The sequence below is a fragment of the Ictalurus furcatus genome, chromosome 9 (assembly GCF_023375685.1).
Source record: "Ictalurus furcatus strain D&B chromosome 9, Billie_1.0, whole genome shotgun sequence".
Taxonomy (NCBI): Eukaryota; Metazoa; Chordata; class Actinopteri; order Siluriformes; family Ictaluridae; genus Ictalurus; species Ictalurus furcatus.
Genome location: NC_071263.1, coordinates 5,314,071 through 5,336,486, shown reverse-complemented (window position 1 = coordinate 5,336,486; position 22,416 = coordinate 5,314,071). Strand labels below are relative to the sequence as shown.

The following is a 22,416-nucleotide window of genomic DNA, read 5'->3' as shown; positions in this document are numbered from 1 at the left end:
TTATAAAGAGGAAACGTTCGTGACATGTAGTCTTGTAGAAGTCTTGTTATTCAAATATGGTTAATATATTATTATTAACCATCCTTTTTCGAAGTGTAATCTTTTATAAATGTAAAACCTTCTGCTGTGAAGTTCTACATAAAGACTTTAAGGAAACCGAAGAACCCTTTATGATGATTCAAGAATGTAAGCCATTGACCAGTATTATAAGCTCAGGTGGATCATTTCATCTCTGCTTGTATTAATCTTTGTCCTTGATGACTGTATTATTCCATGTTTTTAATTCATCTTAAATTTGCTGTGAACTTCTGTCTTTTTGCTAATGAACCAGTATTTTCATTTACCCCCTGAATATCTTCCTTCCTTTTCATAGACAATTATGTACTCTTTATCTTATTTTACTGTAGGTCTATAGACTCCAAAAGGCAGACACCAAAATGAAGACTGAAGCTAAATTCCACCCTGTATAAAGCTCTGTTAGACAGACACACTTCAACAGTATACATCTGACCAATAACCACAAAGAAATAAAAGGGGACATTCTTTACTTTTGCTTCATACTTGATTTACTGTTGCAGTTCCAAGCTGCTTGAATAAACAACAGAAAAGCAATTTTGAATTTGACAGTTCAAATACCTTTAGAGGACATTGTATTATATAAGTCTGCTTGCATCTCCTGCCATTTGCCATGTCCATGCCAATTTCTTATGACTTTTTTTTTCTCTCCATTCTCTCACATGCTAAGGTAATTAGATAATTAGCTATGTATAATGTAGTTAATATTCTCCAAGCAGCCTACCATTCAATTACTGCTCATTCAAATTAAAACAGAATACGGACTGGGTGGAATAATCAACCCATTTGCCCAGACTTTGTAAATATGCAATCACTACCTTCACCATCACATGACCAATAATTCCCTCTAAAACACCCTTCAGGATTTAACATCTATCTATAAGCAAGCAGCCATCTGATTCATTAAAATTCACCTCAGGCATCTAAAAGCAAAGTAATTCCAAAATTAATTGTGTATCTACAAAGAGTTTTAGAAGTCGTCCCTTTCCATTTCTCTTCATATACTTCTCAAAATATCTAAAAGCCTCCCAGATTAATACTGTCAGGAAAATTTCCATTACAGCAGGTCTGCAATACTGTGGACTTGAGGAAGCATCCCACCCTGGAGTACACAGTTTTGCTGTGATTATAAAAAGTCTAATAAATTAGTCTATTATATTGTCTACACTTTACCTACTGTAATCACAGTCAAATGCCTTTTACAAGGACATCTGGTCAAGCAAATGTAGCCCCAAATCAAATATAAGTATAGCGGGGTCTGCTTGGTTGCAATGGCTCCACTTTTGGCAGCAGAAATTCCAGCCTAATGTTGGCAGCCATTTTACAAGCATACCTGAATCCAACTTGATTTCTAGGCTTGCCACTGAAACTGAATTGTTAATTATGGAACTTGTGGTTTATACCTTTTTTTATATATATATAATGACGAACACAGTCAGGTCCATAAATTTTGTTAAAAAAAATCATAATTTTACCTCTGTACACTACCACAATGGATTGGAAATGAAGCAATCGAGATGTGATCGAAGTGTAGACTTTCAGCTTTAATTCAAGGTGGCATTAACTGTTTAAGAATTACAGCCATTTACAGAGTCCCTCCATTTTTCACAGGCTCAAAAGTAATTGGACAATTGACTTGATAAGCAGTTTCATGGCCAGGTGTGGCCTGTTTCCTCATTATTTCATGACAAATTAAGGAGATTAAAGGTCTGGAGTTGATTCCAAGCATTGAATTTGCATTTGGTAGCTGTTCGTGGGAACTCTCAATATGAAAAAAAAGGTGTCGACACAAGTGAAGGAGGCCATCCTTAGGCCGAAAAAACAATGGCCGTGTATGGCCGCTAATGGAACTGGGTCACTGGTGTGTATTGATGATGTGACTGCTAATACAAGTAGCAGGATGAATTCTGAAGTGTATAAAGCTATACTTTCTGCTCAGGTTCAGTCAAATGCTGCAAAACTGATAGGATGGAGCTTCACACTACATATAGATAATGGCCTAAAATGTACAACAAAAGCAACTCAAGAGCTTCTTAAGGCAAAGAAATTAAACGTTCTTAAATGAACTTTCTTCACTTACTGAAGACAAAACTGGGGCCAGAAAGACCCATAAACAAGCAGCAACTGAAGACAGCTGCAGTAAAAGGACTTGCAAAGCATCGCAAGGGAGGAAACTCAGCATTTGGTGATGTCCATGGGTTCCAGACTTCAGGCAGTCACTGACTGCAAAGGATTTGCCTCCAAGTATTAAAACTAATCCTAATATTTAAGATTATGTTAGTTTGTCCAATTCCTTTTGAGCCTGTGAAAATTTAGGGACTCTGTAAAAAAAATAAAAGTGGCTGTATGTTCCTAAATGGTTAATGTAATATTTTTTTGTTAAGCCCCCTGAATTAAACCTGAAAGTTTACACTTCAATCGCATCTTGATTGCTTCATTTCAAACCCATCGTGGTGGAGGAAAAATTATTTAAAAAATTGTGTCGCTGTCCAAATACTTATGAACCTGTCTGTGTATGGGGGAATTCGTTCCAAATCACCAAAATGAATGTTCTAAATTTAAATGTCCCTTTTTTTGTCAAATAAATTAATATTTTTAACTGCAAGTGAATACTTGTTAAATGGACTTCATCTTAGAGAATAGCAGTGTAAAACATTTTACAAAATAATACATACAATACATTCTTAGCACTTAGCTCCCTTTTAAATAATAATAATAATAATAATAATAATAATAATAATAATAATAATAATACCAACATAAAATAAAAACCTTAGCGGGCAATGTACAAACAAAAATATATAGCCTTGTACCCAAAATATATAAATAAAACAATTTCAGTATTCAACAAAGTACAAAGATACAACAATCTAAATGCAAATGCTTTGTATCATCTTCATGTGGTTACACAAATGAGGACTTGCTTATGTACAAAAAAAAAAAGATTTAGCTCTAACTGCAATTATTTCAATACTTAACAAGAGAAAGGTCAAGTGCATAGAGCATTATGAACCCAAAGCAGGAGTTTCTTCTAACTGAAAGCAGAACAAACTTGAATGTTTTATCAGAAGTGATGAAAGGAAAATTCATTATTTGAAATTAGCATAGTCTGAGAAAATATCTACAAAATCTTGTACCACTTTGTAGCAGAAATCATACTGTTCCTGAAAGAAAAAAACAAAACAATTGTTTACATATTAGTATATTGTCACTTGAAATATTAGGAAATATTAAACCAACATAGTTAAAGTCCCGATGAACTCAAAATTGAAGTTTTATGGCTTTTAGTATGAATGTGTTAGCGTTAAAGTTGTCTATAAGCTAGTGTGCTCCAAAACAATGACAAAATTCGCATTTAGAAGATATACGCATTCAAAATTTACAGTCTCTATTGACCACCATTTTTCATGACATCATTCTGCACGTCAGCTTCTCATCAGTTCTTCTGTCCAATCAAATGCTCTCTAGAATCTGAAGTGTCTCGCCCCCAACATTATAAAAATCCACGGTACTAACTGTCAAGTATGGCCTTAGCCTGGGCTGATTAAACGCCCAAACGCTAAACGCTATTGGCTGATTAAAAACGGCGAGAAGCCACTCGCTATGTCCCGCCCTGACTTCCTGTTTCAGTAGAAATTACATCAATACATCAAATAATGCGGCTTTTCAAGGCACTTTATGGGGACTTTAAGACTACTACATTTAACATTTTTCTTAAATTCTAGGTCATGAGTGACAGGAGCTAGTACAGAACGGTATAGTACTTTTCCACAAGTCTTGTGTGTAATAAATTCTTACCACAGTTTGGACCATGTGTGGTCTCTGGGTGCGTAAACTCTTCACAGTCTGGAACACGTCCAGTAAGCCCTCAGCTTTAACGCGCTCCAGAATATTACTGAGGGCAATGAACGTTCCAGTCCGGCCTGCACCAGCGCTGAGTAAACCAAGACACGTGTGGTAAATGTTATGATGTGCATGCTGAGGTGTGTGTGTCAAACAGCAATATAGGAGATTACAGAGTGAAAGTCTGCATGTTTGACGTGATCGAGTGGAAAAGATTTAAACTGTATGTTTCTAGAAAGCCAACATTAAATATTCTGTGATAGCATGGCAGAAAATAATGGTATTGTTTCCCCAAGCCAGCACAGATTCTTGTTCACATTTATTCTGACCTTTTATCCCTCTTATAAATTTGCAGCTCAAGTACATGCATACCTGCAGTGCACCACTATGGGGTGGTTGCCAGATTGCTGTTGTTGTTTCTGCACTGCAGCAATCAGATCGATCATTCCTTTTCCGTCTGATGGGATTCCAATCTCCGGCCAGCCATGGAAGTGAAAATGTCTGACCAGGCGAGGTTGCTTCTCCTAAAAACACATATTTTATTTACTATATGTAACGTGCGTATCAAAGGATACATACATGCATACAGATGGCAAAGTAAATGAAAAATCAGTGACTCTGTCATGCTGTGGAGTAAACGTTTGCTGGCATGATCTGGGTAACTTATCCTCTTAGAGGGCACTGCAAATCAATAAGTTCTTCTGACTGATCACCTTTATCCTATAATGAAACATTTTCTTCTGTGTGGTCTCTTCCAGCATGACAACGTCCCCATCCACACAGCATGAGGCATCACTGAGTGGTTTAATGAGTAGGAAAATGATTTAAATCATATGCGCTGGCCTTCTCAGTGACTACTGGAGATACTGGACTGATGTTTAAGACAGTCATTGATGGAATATCTTTTGGAAGAATGCCATTCGTCCCTCCAGGACAGTTCCAGAGATTTCTAAAATTGCTGCCAATCACATTGAAGCTGTTCTAGAGGCTCGTTGTGGTCCAATACCTTATTAAGACTCTTCAATTTTCCTTGAATTTTTCACCCATCAGTGACATTGTAACGTGATCATAATATATAGTATAGCTTAAAATAATATAGATATAAATTGATACTGTAGAATATTCTTGCAGAATATTTACTTTCTCTTAAATTTAAAAATATGGAGCCTAATTTGGTACCGGTATTAGTTTCATTAAGGTCTTGAAAATGTACATGCTGCATTCCTGTTGCTCCGATCATACCAAAATGACCCATAATCCATTGCAGGGTGTAAGGGAAAAATAGCAGGTAAGTAAGTAACTCACCGACGTGTACGTCAGCAGCAAATCTCGGAGGCTAAACGTCTCGTAGACTGTGTCTCTTTTCAACTCCACGTTGTATTCTCCGAACGAAATGTTGCCCTCTGCAGGCCAGTAACGCACACATTTCTCCTACAATCAGAAAGAGATTCGTTGTTTCGTTGGTTATAATGTAGTAGTGAATCAACAGGCACGGTGTAACTCGGATCTTGGAATAGTGGAATGCTGTGTACCTGTTCTCTCTCCTTTAACTCAGTTAGCATGACGATAGAGTGACACTTCCATTCCCACACCATGCGCCAGAAGTCCTGCACAGTGTGTGCTAACGGGCCCTGGGTAGCTATGAAGTAATCCTTTTGCCTGTAACCCTACACACAGTACACAAATATACTGTAAATGCACACGTTTGTGGTTTATTATGAAATCATTTGCATCACTATGTAAATGGCACTATGCCACCCCACCAAGACAAGTGGCAAGAAAGTGAATGAAAGAAAGAATGAATGCATGCAAATAACCTATTATCCTATTACCTATATCACATGTGTACAGTGTACACAATACTATATGCAATATGTACATGAGCTATTTGTATAGTGGGACTGTACATACTTTGCTGTATATACTGCTCATATATATATATATATATATATATATATATATATATATATATATATATATATATATATATATATATAGTTTGCACTTATGTCTATACATATTTATACATCTTCTATATACTCTTTATATCCCTGTATTGTACTATCTCTTATATCTCTATTTTTGCTGCTGCTGTGACATCCTAATTTCTCCATCTGGGGATTAATAAAGTATTATCTTATCTAATCATAATAAACAAATCTAATTCAGATTTTTTTGGGGTTTGTTTTTGATGCGAAATGTAACTGACATAAAAAATATAACTATGTATTTTCATACAGCTGTCAGCATTATACCGCTGTATTATATTTAGTCATGTAATGCAAACGCTACATTCGCAATAAACACTCCAAGTTCACAGTTTAGCAAGTCCACCGTGTTAATTATAACCAAGTCAGGCTTGTCCATGACGCTGGGTTCGTAATATATATCCAGCACTACATCATCGAGAAGGATACTTACATCTATAAAAGATGCATTTATGTAATCGGTGAATTCTTGACCTCTTTTCACAGATAATATTACCCTGTTGAAATCATCTGGAAAATAGATGTTAAAATCAGATCAAATAATGCAATATTAACTACATAACATGGAGTTAACAAGTGTTCAGTAATTCAAAGGAGTTCATATTAAAGCTTAAAAAAACCTAGAAATGATGCAAAGTAATTTGAAGCTCATATACAGATGTACACCACAGACGTTGTTACATAACGTTAATACAACAGTCATGCAGAAATTACGGTATTTCTCGTCCTCGTGTCTGCACACTTTGGACTACATGAATATAGTAGGAAACTATTCGCTTAGCAGATTGGGACTACTGTCAGAGTGGCAGTAATGTAAAATCATTTCCTTACACGGAATAATCTGCAGCACTCTGTTCTTCCGCATGTTAGCCGACAGATTCCCGGTTCTCATGTTTTCCTTCATAATTCGAACATTAGTCAGTTTCTGCAACAATAAAAAATACAAATAAGACAACATAACATAAGGTCTGGACAACATGCTGTGCCTTCCATCAAAAACCAATGAGTGAACTTTAAAGAAGGATCAAATTCATGACAGCCTGAAAATATATAAATAAAGAAAGAAAGAAAGAAAAACAGGTTCGATATAAGTCTTATTACTCTGAATTCCTCTTCGAGCCCCACTCTGTCCATGTGTATGTGCGTGCTGTGGAGTCTGTGCAGGTGGCGTTCCAGTGAGGAAACGTCCAACTCGGTGTCACCGTACAGGTAATGCTCCAGCAAAGCTTGATAAATAAACGAGTACTGCATCTGCAGGAGTACAAGCATGAGAGAAGGAGTTCTCAGAGATAATGCAGGATGATGAAAAAGAAAAAAAAAATATTCGAGTCCTTTTGACAGAACCAAGTCTTACGTCTGTCTGTACAAGCTGGCAGCGCTGGTTTCGTATCCGGGACACAAAGCTGAAGACGTCCACTCTGCCCTCGGCGTGCATCATATTCATCATGGCGTCGATCACAATGAATGTCCCGGTTCTTCCAACCCCAGCACTGGAGATTTAGGGGGGAAAAAACTGAGCATCTTTATATCAGATCGCCTTAGAACGGGAATCTCTTCCTGGATCTGGATTGGATTCGTATTGTGAAATGTGAACTGAAAACAGAAACTTCTCAGAAATGACTAATATCCCTATAAAGAATAAATTGCCTTAAGATAAATAACAGAACAGTAGGATGGGACAAGTGAGGATTTAAGTGTTTTAAATTTAAGTGTCAGAATTTCTTCACAGAGCTTTAACTTTGAGGTATTTCATGAGACCTAACTGATAAATGCTGACTCACGTATTTGAAACTGAAAAGTTAAATACAATTTTTTTTAAAAAAACAGGTAGAAAGAAAAGAAATTTGCAATTTATGATATAAAGCAGGATGAGTATAAAACCAGATTTAATTCATGTCATTTAGGGTTTTGTTTCTTTTTGCTTTTTATATATATAAATATATAGAGATAATAGTTAGATAAGAGGTAACAAAAAAACAAAAAAAAACAAAGCTAGGACAAGCTGTTACAGGCTCGTCTTCTTGTGACAAAGTCTTAATTAAAGATATTTAATGCTTTGCTTTTACACAATGTGGTACCTGGTCTAAGTCTACTACACAATCCAAATGTCTGTGGGGAGATAACTGAGCAGCTTTGCTTAGAACAGTGGTTTTCAAAGTGGGGGCCGCCAGGGGGGTCTCAACAATTTGGTCGGAGCCACCAAGCCCATCCCTTCAACTAGTATGTTTTCTCTCTCTCACTCTCAGACAACCACACACAGACACAATCTATTCCTAATGTAATATAATGTAAAGATGTAATATGTAATTATTCATTAAAAAAATGGGGGGATATATTCAGAAGTCTGTATTTTTAATGTGTTTTAAAGATATCTTGCAAAAGGGGGGCCTCAGTCAAATTTTAATGCCATTTGGGGGGTCTTGCCCTGGAAAAGTTTGGGAACCCCTGGCTTAGAAGACCTGTGCAAGGTCAATTCTCTATCTCTCCACAGGATGGCAGTATTATGTAAAGTTTATATATGTAAAGCCAGTGGAAGCCCAGCACTACCTGACAAGGACTGGATTAAATTCGTACTTGAAGAGGAGCACCCCAGAGTCAATAAGCATGATCGTCATCTAATTTGAAAAAGCATGCTGAGGTAAGTTCTGCTAATTTGCTCACGTTAATTAACGTACATTTAACTAAGTTAGCCTGTTTGCTTTGATAATGCCAGGTTAGGCTAGCATCGATTCCAGTAACCAACACAAATTAAGTAGGCAGCAAGTCCTAGTCCTATAAATCCTTAATCCTTAATCTTAATGGTAAGTATTGGTTATTTACACGATATGTAAACGAGACATATCCTGATACAGGATTCACAAGACGATACGGACACATAAAAATTAAAATATAGAATTTTAATATTTTGTTTATTTTGTAATGACAACAAATCAAACCACTGCAATTTCAATAAGTTGTATTGTATGAAAGTAGATCAGGATTTATAAGTTATTTTTCAAACTTTTCCGTGTCATAAATGTAGTTCATTGTAGCCTTATTAATTGTTTGATAATTGATTGTGCCTTAAATGATTAGGCCAGAAAACCAATTCGGGTCATTACAGTACTTACTGCTGTCTGACATCCACCTGAAATGCACGAGAAAAAAAACAATCGTGATTTTATTTAGCATATTTGTAGAAAGTGAAACCGGAATGCATGTGGATAGTGCATAGGGGTTTTACAGTAACTACCTTCGGATGGCTACGCTATGGATCTGCTGTTAATTCTGGATAGTGTAAAAAAGTTGAGCAGAGTACTACACAACAAATGAAACGAGGCTGCGGGTGTCTGACACATGTACCGTAATGCTTCCTTCTAACTAAGCACGCTTCGAGGCAATTAGGTTCCCACTCGCAAACTTCATACTCTGTTCGGTGCTGTTTGGGGCGCAGTTTGTACGATGAGCGAAAACCTTAGCAAGTTTAACAAGCTTAACAAGCACACGTTGAATCCGCATCAGATCATGTTTTGTTCTGCGTGGTCACACGTACATCTGGTCCACAATACGCTCAGTGTGGAATGCCACATATATGCAATTTTATGTTTACATTCAGATGAAGTATGTTCAGATTGCTGGTCACCATTACCTGCAGTGAACTATTATGGGTCCGGCATGTGCTGGGTTGACACTCTTGACTTTCTTGAGAAACTTGAGCATACCAATAGGGGAGAGTGGCACACCAAAATCAGGCCAGCTGGTGAAGTGGAGCTGGGTGACCAACCTCGGGGATCTGCAGCCATCTGGAGCTTGCTAAGAGTCACACAGAACATCAGTTTTAACATGTGCATATCGTGTCTATGTAAAAACTACATACAGTCCCCTCCGAAACTATTAGAGCAGCAAGGCCAGTTCATTTGTTTTTGCTGTAGACCGAAGATGTTTGGGTTGCAGATCAAAAGATTCATATGAGTGCAATGCCTCTGCCTGATTTTCTCCTCTTTTCTCAGCTTCAAAATGGCTTGCTTTTCTCCCATAGATAGCTCTCTGACCTTCATGTTGGCTTATCCTTTTTAACAACAAATGCAGTCTTCACAGGTGAAACTGAAGGCGAAAATCAAGAGTAGACACACCTGGGTAACAAGAAACACCTGTCAGTCGCATGTTCCAATTTTTTATTTATTTTTTGCTCGCCTAAAAATTGGGTGGTCTGACACAAACGGTCCTGTTTCATGTTATTTAACACATCTAGATGTAAATACCAGGAAATAAAAGCTGAAAATCTAACCTCTCATCTCATATCCATACTTTGATCTCAAACCGAAATGTCTCTGGTGTATAGCACAAACAATTGAATTGGCTTTGCCGTTCCAATAGTTTCGGAGGGGACCGTACATGAAACTTTACCAAATTACTCCAATTCACCAAGAGCCATGTAATATGAGCTATGCATGATTCTGTATTCTTTATTTGTTCATTCGTTTGTTTAATGTAGACTTACATATTGCACACAGAACTTTCTGATAGTGTAGTCGACCAGCACCGTTACATCCTCTACGGACACCCTCACACATCCGTACAGCCAGCAGCCCTGCTCCGGCCAGTACTGACAGCATTTCTCCTAGGTATACATGCGGATGCACAATCATTTACACCTCACAAGCATTCCTACGTTCCCGCACCAAACCGATACTCAAAAGGCACACTGTATACTATATTTATAGGCTTTACCTCTTTTCTCTCCCGTATGTTAGTCAACATGACTATAGTGGCAGATCTGTGCTCCCAAACCATTCTCCAGAAATCAGCTACTGTCTCTGGTTTCGGACCTGCAAACAGAAACTGAAACTTTTTAAAGAGTTCCAATGTGACAAAAATGAGGCTTGTGAGATGAAACATCGCTGGGAATGCTGGTGCACCTCCTGATCTATATGTTGTGTTAGTGTGGGTGACTGTTCCTGCGTTATAATCTTGATAACTGATGAAACCCTCAGATGAAAGCTCACTTGAACTGACGAGTAGCTGTGGTTAAATCTCTAGAACTGCATGCTGTTCAACTCAAAGCTAGAGGATTTGAGTTTAAGAGGCCACAGCACTAATTTGGGGTTTCAAAACACTCCAAAAGCACCAGGTGTGTCTTTATGCATTGTATAAAGACCTCATTCAATTTCAATTCATTTGAGTTGCATAGAACTCCTTTGAGTACACTTATGATGCTGTGCACTTTATTTATTTACTTTGCTAACAATCTTCATTTATAATAGCGCTCTAATCACGTGCAGATCAGTACAGACAAAACAGGCTTAATAATAAAGAGAGTTCAAGAGCAAACAAGACTCAACAATCAGAGTTCTTTTCTTCTTTTAGCTTTTTTTACATCCAGTCTGTTCTGTTAGTGTCCTCTTCAAAACAGTTTTTGCAAAACGATCTTGCGATAATTATTAAACGGGAGAGTTTGGTAGCCTGGTTTGTCAGCAGGGGATTGTGGTACGTCTCGAACAAGGCTTATTCCAATAAAGATAAAAACATGAAAAAGTTTATATCTCTCAAAACAAAAAAACAAAATATTACCAGAAATATAACTTCACCTAGTAATCCATCCATCCATCCATCCATCCATCTTCTACCGCTTACTCCTTCTTCAGGGTCGCGGGGGAACCTGGAGCCTATCCCAGGGAGCATCGGGCACAAGGCGGGGTACACCCTGGACAGGGTGCCAGTCCATTGCAGGGCACAATCACATACACACTCACACACCCATTCATACACTACGGACACTTTAGACACGCCAATCAGCCTACCATGCATGTCTTTGGACTGGGGGAGGTAACCGGAGTACCTGGAGGAAACCCCCGCAACACGGGGAGAACATGCAAACTCCGCACACACATGGCCCCGGCGGGAATCAAGCCCCAGACCCTGGAGGTGTGAGGCAAACGTGCTAACCACCGTGCGCCCGCACACCTAGTAATAATTGATAAATAAATGCTGCAGTTGTTGTTGTTCTTTGAGGACTCCGGGGATCTTTTCAGGAAGAGTGAGATTGTAATTATGTCAGTATGTATGTAAACCACTAATACAGGCCTGGAACTGGAATTAATAGAAAATATTTGCAATTCAAACCATAATTGCCATTAGATATTTCACCCAAATCATTCAGCCCCAGTGAGGGATTATAAAACCAAAATTATTCACATTGGTATTCAGACCTCAGACATAACAAAAGACTTAAGCGCTAATCAGAAACTTGTAGGGGGGGTGGAGTTTGTTTGTTTTTTTGGGGGGGGGGGGGCACCCACTCGTTTTAATATCCTCATCCCCCATAGAGTAGCAACAGCCAGTTTCCAACACCTTATGTGACTGAGTTACGAGCCAGGTCACTGAGGTGCTCCTCGACTAAAAAATTTCGTATTCACCTGTTTCTTATTACCTGGGATTAAGTCGCTGTAATGTTCACTTGCTTCCTACGACCCGGGATTAAGTCGCTGTAATGTTCACTTGCTTCCTACGACCTGGGATTAAGTCGCTGTAACTTTCACCTGCTTCCTACGACCCGGGATTAAGTCGCTGTAATGTTCAACTGCTTCCTACAACCCAGGATTAAGTCGCTGTAATGTTCAACTGCTTCCTACAACCCGGGATTAAGTCGCTAACGTTCACCTGCTTCCTACAACCCGGGATTAAGTCGCTATAACGTTCACCTGCTTTCTACAACCCGGGATTAAGTCGCTGTAACGTTCAGCTGTTTCCTACAACCCAGGATTAAGTCGCTGGGGAGTGCAGGGGCACAGATCTCTCCCACTTTTGGGTTATTATGAAGAGCAAATGAGCTCCAGTACTAAAATTTAAACAGATAAATTTTGATGCTAAAGTTTCCATTTCCAACACTGAAAAAATACAACAACCCCAATTCCAGGCTTACCTTGAGTGGCAATGAATTTGTTCTTTTCTTTGTATCCCTAAACAAAAATATGTGCATATATTAGTCGGTCTATCCAACTACTTAAACCAAGCGATTGTACTGTAGTACAGAGCAGGAAGAAATTACTCACATCTATGTACGAGGCATTAATGTAGTCTGAGCACATACGGGCGTCTATGTGTGAAAGCAACACTCTGGAGTGATCATCTGTTCAGGAGAATACACAGATTTATCAATTATAAATATTTTTTTTGTGTAGAATCCAATATTGTGTGTGTCCGCTCGTTTGAGTGTGGTTATTACTCACAGGGCAGTATGTTCGGATATCTGTTCTTTTCTCTGTTCTCTTCTCTGCTCGCTTCCTCGAACGTGCCACGGCCGAACCCGCACGGCAAAGACTGTGAATCAAAAGGCAACTAATGGGAGTTAATGAAAGCACTGCGGAGATGAAAGGGAGTCACTGATGGTAGAAGGAGAGACAAAAGCTGGAGAGTGTGTTCATACATTAAATTCCTCTCTGAACAGCTTGCCATCATCTGCCATGCGCAGGCGGTACTCTTCCTCCAGAGAGTCCAGCGGGATCGGGAAGTAATGCTTTGATGGAGATGGAGATCTGGGGAGGAGCACCACTGTTTGTTCTGAGATAGAGACAGGATGAAATAAAATATATAATCTGTTTCTATTATCCGCTCCATTTAATTTATTTACGCGTTTATCTTCTTCCTTAATGAACTGAACTTACTCCTCTTAAATCCTGAACTTTTTGATGGACAGGTGGCCAATTCCACCGTTTTACTACGGCTTTAACCCACAATTTTTTTTTTAACCCACAGTATTCTTTCTGATTTGTCAGACATATTACGAGTGTACGTTGCGTCTGCATCAAGTCACGTTTTGCAAAAAATAACTCCAAACTGAGATCGGCTCTTACCTTGGTCCTCCAGGAAGCCATTGGGTAGCTTTTTGTCAACCGAAGTGACAAGATCCTTCCTTTGGTGCCTGAACCTTATTTAAGAAAAAAACAAAACAAAACTGAAGTAAAAATGAACAATCAAATAACACACACAGATCATATTAACAATGTTTTAGTAATTGAGAACAATGGTTAAGAGACCACACCATTTAAAGCTGTTCTTTCTCATGGGAGACGGAGTTCTGAGTCAACACAGCAGCTGAGCGCTAAAGACTCTATGACCAGCTAGAACAACTGCTTTTAGAATTATCTCACAGACAGCTGTTAGACTTGCTGCGAAAGGCCACACACACAACCACACACACCCACCCAAACAATATACACAACAGAGCTGATTTGTCTTTAGACTGTCTTTAGAAAGTAGCACATATTGAAGTGTACAGAACATACGCTGGGGTTTGGGATTTCAAATCTGAAACCAAAATTGAACCTTAAATTAAATCCCAAATTTGCATGTACAATTGAACAACACAAAAATTTGAATCATTATTATTTATGTTAATGTTGTGCTCTCAGAACGCATATTTGTACGTAAACAATCATATTTACGTGTTTTCGTTTTAAACTGATATTCATTTTTTACATCATCAATAATAAATCAAGCAACATATGTGACTATGTGTGTGAGTGTGTGAGTGTGTGCCTGCCTTACCTGAGCAGGTAGACTGTGAGGAGGATGAAGATGATAAGTAGGAGAGATATGACAAGAGCAGCAGGTAGGATGTGGGAACCCTGAGGAGCAGGAGGCTCTGAGGAGCAAAAAAACAAAACAAAGCAAGCATGTTTAACACAACTCGACCACGCAAAACTGAAGAACTTGATCTGAACCTACCTGCAGTCCAGTTCGCATGTGAGGAACTGTTTGATATAAGATGTGTTGCCACCAGAAACAGGACCATCATGGCTGGAAGACCAGAAAAGCAGACACTGAGTAATAGCACAATTCATTAGACAAGGCAGTAACAACTAATAAACTCTTCTTTTTTTCTTTTTTTTTTTTAAATGCAAAGAGGTTACACTAATCCAATCGCTCTAAAATTATCCCTTAATTTGATTGAGCTATTCCTAGACTGTCTCCTGAGACATATCACATATTCCTGTGTTATAAGTAGTTTTATTTTATGATGTTATGTGCTAGGAAAACTAGGTCAGATCGTACCACTTTGTAAAATTAAAGAACAGCAAGTGCATATATGAAACCCATTCGTTCACTTATTGATAGTACTGGCATGCATGGGTCTGTGCAAGTGCTAAAATTCTGCAGTTATTACAGGCTGCCCGTGCCATGTGGGCCAAACATGTGCAGCTGTGTTGGAGCTGGTTAAAGCCAGCAGTTGAACCTGAAAGGAATTTAGTTATGAATTATTTAAGCAGAAAAAAATGTGTTGTAAATCATATTGCATATGTAATCGATTGTAATAATCAATTCTCATTAATTATACAGTGCTGTGAAAAAGCATCCTGATTTCTTCGGTTTTTGTGTATATCTCATACTAAATAGTTTTAGATCTTCAAATGAAATACAACATAAAAACAAAGGCAACCTGAGAAAACATACAGTTAACACAAGAAAAAAAAGTTATCCAACACTTATCGCCCGTGTGATAAACTAAACGCCCTCTTAAACCTAAAACCTGGTTGTGCCAGCTTCAGCAGCATTAACTGCAACCAAACGCTTCCGATAACTGGAGATCAGTCTTTCACAGCGCTGTGGTGAAATTTTGGTCCACTCTTCTTCACAGAAGATGCTTCACAGCATTTCAATTGGGTTCAAGTCAGGATTTTGACTAGGCCACTCCAAAAGCTTTTTTGAGCCATTCAGAGGTGGACTTCCTCATATGCTTGGGATCATTGTCTTGCTGCATAATTCAGTTGTGCTTGAGTTTAAACGTACGGACTGAAGACCGACCATTCTCTACCGATTTACCGATTTTCTGTTCTATTCATGTTTCCCTCAGTTATTGCAAATTGCCCAGGCCCTGAAGCAGCAAAGCATCCCCACACCATCACACTTCCACCACCATGCTTGACCGTAGGTTATAATATTGTGTTTGGTTTACACCAGATGTAACAGGACCCCTGTCTTCCAAACAGTTCCAGTTACGACTCATCAATCCACAGAACATTCTCCCAAAAGGACTGAGGATCATCAAGGTGTGTTTTGTTTTAATTTCTGAAACAATTTAGTATGAGAGATACACTAAAACATAAGAAACCAGGATGGGGGCAAATATTTGATCACAGCACTGTATTTTACATTTACATTTGTAAAAATTTTTTTTTCTTTTTCTATTTTTCCCCCTAAAACATTTCTAATTGTTTTTCACTTGGATGTTGTTGGTTGCTATATCACTTTAAACTTGGAAAAAAGATCATCAGATTTATCTTGGTGCCCACTGTTCTTCAGAAAAATTCACCAGATCCTGCACATTCTTTGCTTTTCTGGATGATTAACAACTGTTTTTATGTTTTGTGATAGTTCTTCATGAGTCCCTCCAGCTCCTGCACATTCTTTGCTGCAAACATTCACTCATGCTCAATAAAGGCAACGTGATACATTAAGAGCTGGGTGGAGGGTGTAAACTTTTGATCAGGATGATCGGTGTAAATTGTTATTATTTTGTCTTCTGGGAAACTTATAAATATCTTATGTAGCTTCTAAAGGGCAGTACTAAATGAAAAAATAAGATCTTTAAGCAAAAAAAAAGAGATCTGTTCAAAAGTTTACACCCCCCTGGCTCTTAATGTATCGTGTTACCTTCTTGAGCATCAGTGAATGTTTGCACCTTTTGTAATAGTTGTGTACGAGTCCCTCAGTTGTCCTCAGTGTGAAAAGATGGATCTCAAAATCGTATAGCCGCTGTTGGAAAGGAGTCAAATATGCAGAAGATGCCGGAAAAGTAAAGGATGTGCAGGACCTGAATTTACTCATGAACAACTATCACAAAACATTAAAACAGTCATTGATCATCCAGGTAACAACACAGTATTAAGAATCAAGTGTGTGTAACCTTTTGAACTGGTTCATTTGTGTAAATTCAGTTATTATTGTTTCTTGTGGACTTTATGTAAACATCTGTTATGTGAAATAGCTTATTCAGGGCAGAACTAAATAAAAAACAAAATGCAATTTTAATGATTTCTCTCTTTTTTTTTTTAATTATTAACATTTTGCAGATTCTTCAAGGGCTATGTAGATGTATGAGCACAACTGTATCACGAATGCATCCTACTCTGATTACATAATCCAGACGACATGTAGATTGTTGCTATCCGACTCCAAAAAATGCAAAAAGCACTTGAATACATCCTCGAACATGAAGTATACTTACCGATGTAATCCAAGCCAGCTGCTCACGTTACTTCTTTATGGGCACTAGTCCAAAATGTCTTCTAGCATCATAGCTTTTCAATCACTTTTCTTGTTTCTATTTTACTTCAGGATAATATGAGACATCGTCCTGGCAGCAATAGCTATGATAGCCGTAGGTAGTCAAGTCTTTGAGGGAAAGGAGATAGAGAGAGAAGACAGAATCACTGTTATTATCACTGCGTGGCAGCATCTACATGAAGAAGCTGATTTTAAGTGCTCTCATCAAGTATTTATTAGTAACGTAGGCCAAATCGGAGGCACATACACTCCATTATTATTATTATTATTATTATTATTATTATTATTGACTATAGGGAAACATTTATTAAATAAAGGGTAACGTATTTAAGATATGCTTCTAATCGCATTTGGGAAATGGTTACACGATTGTATACATACTGAATGCCCGGATTTTAACCGTATACAGGTTAAAATCTTTTAATGTGTTAACTAATTACAGTATGATTATTACAGCAGTTGATAATATATAATTAAACTCCTCAGACTCAATATGTGTTTTTGTTGTCTGTTAGTTCAAGTTATTTTAAGTTCCTGACCTGGTCAATCAAAATCAGATTATATGAGAGAGCCTGACGGTCAAGGTTGTGTATACGATAAGATTCTACTTCACACAGAAAAAACAAACACTAATTGTATTAATTGAAGATTCCTTGTATTTTCGCTATTATCGCTATTAGATAGTATCCCGGGATAACCGGCCTGAGATATTAGTCCATGTCCACTAGTGCAATCCAATCATTTACATGTTTAATAAACTATCTGTATATTCTCCCACCCAGCAATTTGCATGAGCTCACAGATGCCCATGATTCGCTGTGATTGATAGGGGAAAGAGTGTACTACCCCTCCTACCCTGAGAGCACTGCCAGTTTTGCCTTCTCTTGGACTCCCAGCCACGAACTGCAGTGGCATCATGGGGATCCAAACTCGCAATCTCCAGCCAGTAGCGTGAACGCTTTCCTGTTGCACTACTTGGGAGCCCCGGAGGGTCTTCTTGATCTGGCAACTGCTGTGAAGGTTTTTCTCCACCACTGAAAGAATTCTTCTCTTATCTACCACAGTTCTTTTCCAAGGTCGTCCAGGCCTTTTGGTGTTCCTGAGCTCACCAGTGCATTCTTTCCTTTTAAGAATGTACAGAGGTTGATTTGGCCACACCTGATGGGTTTGTTTTGATCTCTCAGACTAACGATGGCTTGCTTCACTGGCAGTGACAGCTCTTTGTGCTACATATTGAGAGTTAACAACAACAGGTTCCACATGCAAATGCCACACTTGAAATCAACTCTAGACCTTTTATCTTATCACTTATAAGTGAAATAATGAGATGAGGGAATAACACACACCTGGCCATGAAACAACTGAGCATTTTCCAATTATTTTTGGTCTATTGAAAAGAGGGGGCCAAATATAAAAATGCTGTACACCGTTCTACACTGTTCACACAATTTAGATCCAATTTAGATCCAATCCAATGTGTTAGACAGCTAAAATAGCAAGTACTTTGTCAATGACCCAATATTTATGGACCTGACTGTAATATCACTTTCACTGCAAAGACACATCTATAATATAATGACTAAACCCCATGATACACTGATAAATTTGTATCTACTGTATATCTTTGCTTTGACAGTGTATCTTAGTTTCCAAACCAAACAACTAATAGAAATGATGTCTAAACTCACTCGCTAAAACCAGATTGCACTTCAGATTGCCTTTGGATAATTAATTATTGGATAGTTATGTGAATATGAAACTGTGTATGACGTTTTATTCAAAACTTCCCTTCCATCCAATACAGTAAATATCCAGTGTTTCAGGTAAACATCTGCTCAATACCGGATCTGTGCTTCACCAGTCTAGGCTGTATAATGGCATGTCTACTAAAGACTGTGTCTATTGATTTTGGCCCTATCGATCAAGGCAATCAGGATAAACAGGCAATGAATCCTCCTGATAATTTATAGATGCTACATTTGCAAAGCTCACATTTACCCTGAGCAGGTTCTGATGAAAAAAGATGCATAATTAATCTCCTGTCCTTTTACAAGGCTGAACCCATGAGCTTCCATGGCCCACACTAGGGGAAGAAGAGCAGAGCCAACCTGATTATTTTAGAAACAATTAGCCCACAGATGCAGCACTGCCTATATCTAAATTAACAGTTTTTTACTACTGAGCTTAAATTTCTTGACTTCTGAAATATTCAGAAATACTCAATTTTAAATTTGTATTTGGTAACATTTGTGTTGCAGGAGTGGCTGAGGAGAAGGGTCCACTGCCATTATACAATACGAGAGCGGCCTGTAGAGGCGAAATAAAAACTATCGCTGACAAATTTTGTTGTGCTATTTGAAGTGTTTTTTTATGCATTTTGGATGTCTATGTTTGGAGTGTTACTTTTTGGTTCAGTTTGGCTGTAAATAGTTTATTTACTTTAATATTTATTAATAATATGTATTAATACTTATTACGGTACAGTCAGTACTGTTTATTTCTGTAATAAACTTCAGCAGTATTTCACTTTGAGCGTTAGGTTTTCATTCTGTATCAATTTATCAAACTATCAGTTGATTAATCGGTAGTCGTCAGGTAGCGCCCGACTTAGTTATCGGTATCTGTAAAATCCACTATCGGTCGACCTCTAGAGTTTAATGAGATTTGAATGATTTTTTTACTCAATGAGCCGACCCCCATTTCCACCCATGTACACAAAGCTCTGCCTCTAAAACTTACAGTGATTCAACTAGAATTAGCTAGAAGACTGACTGAGGCTATCAAAATATAAACAATATAAACATTCTGGACCGGAAGACAAGTTTCTAAACTGTGGGTTTTTTCAGCTATGTAATACACTTGTGAGACAATGGCTTTTATTATTTCTTTTATCATTTCTACATAATTTTTCATATTATTTGTACTAGTAAGAAATGATAAATATTGACTTTTGTACCTTTAATGGCTAACAAAAGCATTTTTTTAATTCAACTGCTTGTAAGTGCATGAAGCTGCCATACTGTGTTACTGATTACTAATGTCAACGCCACATCCTGAGGAGCTGTGTGTCCTTGTCAACATCAGTATCTATACAAACACATCACCATCATTATCTTACTGCAGTGCACAATGTTGACCTACTGACAACACAAAGCTGAGGACAAATACCGGTGTGCTTTATATTCATGCAACAACAACAACAAAACAGTCTCCTTTCTGTTTTCACACCTGGCATGTCAGGTTGTACGATGTCAAACTGTAAAGGTATAATCATTTTGCTCGTTTTTACTAATCTCCAGAAGTGATACATTTTTAAAAATAAAATGTAATGTTTTGAGTTAATGCTGAAAATCTCCACAAAAAAAAATTGAATAGATGAAAATACTATTTCGTTTGAAAATACAAAAAAAATTAAATGGATGGTCATTCAGCGCTTAATGGATTGTACAGACAGTTTTAACTGTTTTTCACAATTATGAATAATATGTTACCATCTAACATCTACTGTACCTCACAAAACCTGCATTTTAACAGGTGTGTAGACTTTTTACATCTACTGTGTCTATCTATCTATCTATCTATCTATCTCAATCCTGATGAGCCATAATTACGGTCATGATATGGACAAGAACTAACAGTTGGACCACCTTCTGTGCAGAACTGTGTAAAAATGATGCACATCATTGGCATTTGGGCTTTTTTTTTTTGGTGCTCAGACCCTGAATGGCTTTAAAACCTACATACAGCTGGGCGACTTTTTTGGCCCTATAACTGATGCTTACGCGTGCCTAAACACAAGCATATGGCCTGGAATGAGATGAAACCCTGACTAGAATATTTAAAAATACAACACTAAATACACATTTGTCTTTGTTGGTCATTTCCATTTACTTGCGTATTCATTTAAGTAGATAATGCTACACTCATAAAATATATATATATATATAAATAAAAAAATATTAACCTCAGCAACCAAAAGGAAATCTTTTCTTTTTTGGCTTCATAAAGCAATAAATCTATGCTCTCTATCTATCTATCTATCATCCATCTCTCTCTCTCTCTCTCTCACACACACACACACACACTCACACACTCACATGTAAAAAGAGTGAAAGAGAGACTACTGTTTTGACATAAGCTACTATTTGGTGCACACTCTGCAGTCTTAGAGTGTGTTTGTTTGTGTGTTTGTGTGTTTATATCTTAGTGAGGACCAAATATCAAAACAACGACATGAAAATTGGACAGATTAGACACTATTTTGACAGATTTGCTTAGTCCCCATGAAGACAACTGCAGTTTTTATTCTAAAATAAAATCTAAAACCCGCAACAAAAAAAAAGGTTTCCTTTTGATTTCTGTGCGAGTTTGGTTTAGTATTAGACCTGTAGTATTGGAGCTGCATTACTAATTACGCCAGTGGTCCTCACAAGGATAGTAAAACGTACACGTGTGTGTGTGTGTGTGTGTGTGTGTGTGTGTGTGTGTTCGCGGTCACTAATACCCAATTACAGTAATCTGAGCGCAGGTTATTTTTAATTGAAATGTTTTTAGCCGTTTTTTTGTCTCTGTGTGTGTGTGTGTGTGTGTGTGTGTGTGTGTGTGTGTGAGGAGCAGAAAAATATCAATGAACGAGTATTGACACACGGAGGCTCGTGTTAAGGTTGTGTCTGGAAGAGAAAATCCCGGATTATATACTAAACGATTCCAAACATTAATCCCAGACACACCTGTGTTGACAGTAAACACGTCGCGAGGCCTATTCTGAAGAACATGATGCACATATTCTGTCTCGTCCGCGTGCAGCCGCGGTGACACCGTCAACATGTCGAAAAATAGCTCAGAATTCAACATATAAAGCAGCATTTCCTGCCATCTTACCGGTACAGCTGTGCAGCAACGAACGTCCTCGGTACAATAGAAAATCCAGTTCTCTGTCTTGATGATATTTCTATAAGACGTGCGGGGGTTTTGTTGTTTTTTTTTTCTTGTTATGGTCCGCTGCACGCGCCGGTGCTTCCGCTGCGTCACTCTGTAACGTAGAGCGCGCGCACCAGCAGCCACGCATTACCTGAATGTCTGCTCATTCAAACAAACCTCACGCGAGTACAATACATTATATCCTGGGAATTATATCCATAGCAATAATTACCCGTGTACACAGACGTCCCTAGTTCTGAATAGAAAAATTGCAGGGAAAAGAAATATATATATATATATAAAACTTTATCCTGGTTAGGGTTGC

At 38.0% G+C, this 22,416-nt stretch overlaps 1 protein-coding gene across 1 annotated transcript; it reads right to left on the bottom strand.

The window, feature by feature from the left end:
* Window positions 1-8: 8 nt before the first annotated feature.
* Window positions 9-22,173, bottom strand: ptpreb (protein tyrosine phosphatase receptor type Eb). The gene is made up of 21 exons (XM_053633042.1): window positions 22,053-22,173; window positions 17,113-17,279; window positions 14,613-14,684; window positions 14,433-14,529; window positions 13,739-13,812; window positions 13,312-13,445; window positions 13,115-13,205; window positions 12,938-13,014; window positions 12,808-12,844; window positions 10,617-10,714; window positions 10,387-10,506; window positions 9,535-9,698; window positions 7,261-7,396; window positions 7,008-7,157; window positions 6,738-6,831; window positions 6,340-6,416; window positions 5,451-5,585; window positions 5,224-5,349; window positions 4,291-4,442; window positions 3,874-4,009; window positions 9-3,239 (listed from the first exon to the last, which is right to left on the bottom strand). Exons 3-21 carry the CDS (start codon window positions 14,680-14,682, stop codon window positions 3,165-3,167), a joined length of 2,043 nt encoding a protein of 680 aa, XP_053489017.1. The 5' UTR covers window positions 14,683-14,684; window positions 17,113-17,279; window positions 22,053-22,173; the 3' UTR covers window positions 9-3,164.
* Between the last annotated feature and the right edge of the window lie 243 nt (window positions 22,174-22,416).

Excerpts from the sequence above, each read along its gene's own strand:
- ptpreb (XM_053633042.1), bottom strand. The coding sequence starts at position 14,682 with ATGATGGTCCTGTTTCTGGTGGCAACACATCTTATATCAAACAGTTCC. Across the intron at positions 9,699-10,386 it reads GAAAGTTCTGTGTGCAATAT|CAAGCTCCAGATGGCTGCAG; the intron begins GTAAGTCTACAT and ends TGTGACTCTTAG. Across the intron at positions 7,397-9,534 it reads CCCATAATAGTTCACTGCAG|TGCTGGGGTTGGAAGAACCG; the intron begins GTAATGGTGACC and ends CTAAATCTCCAG.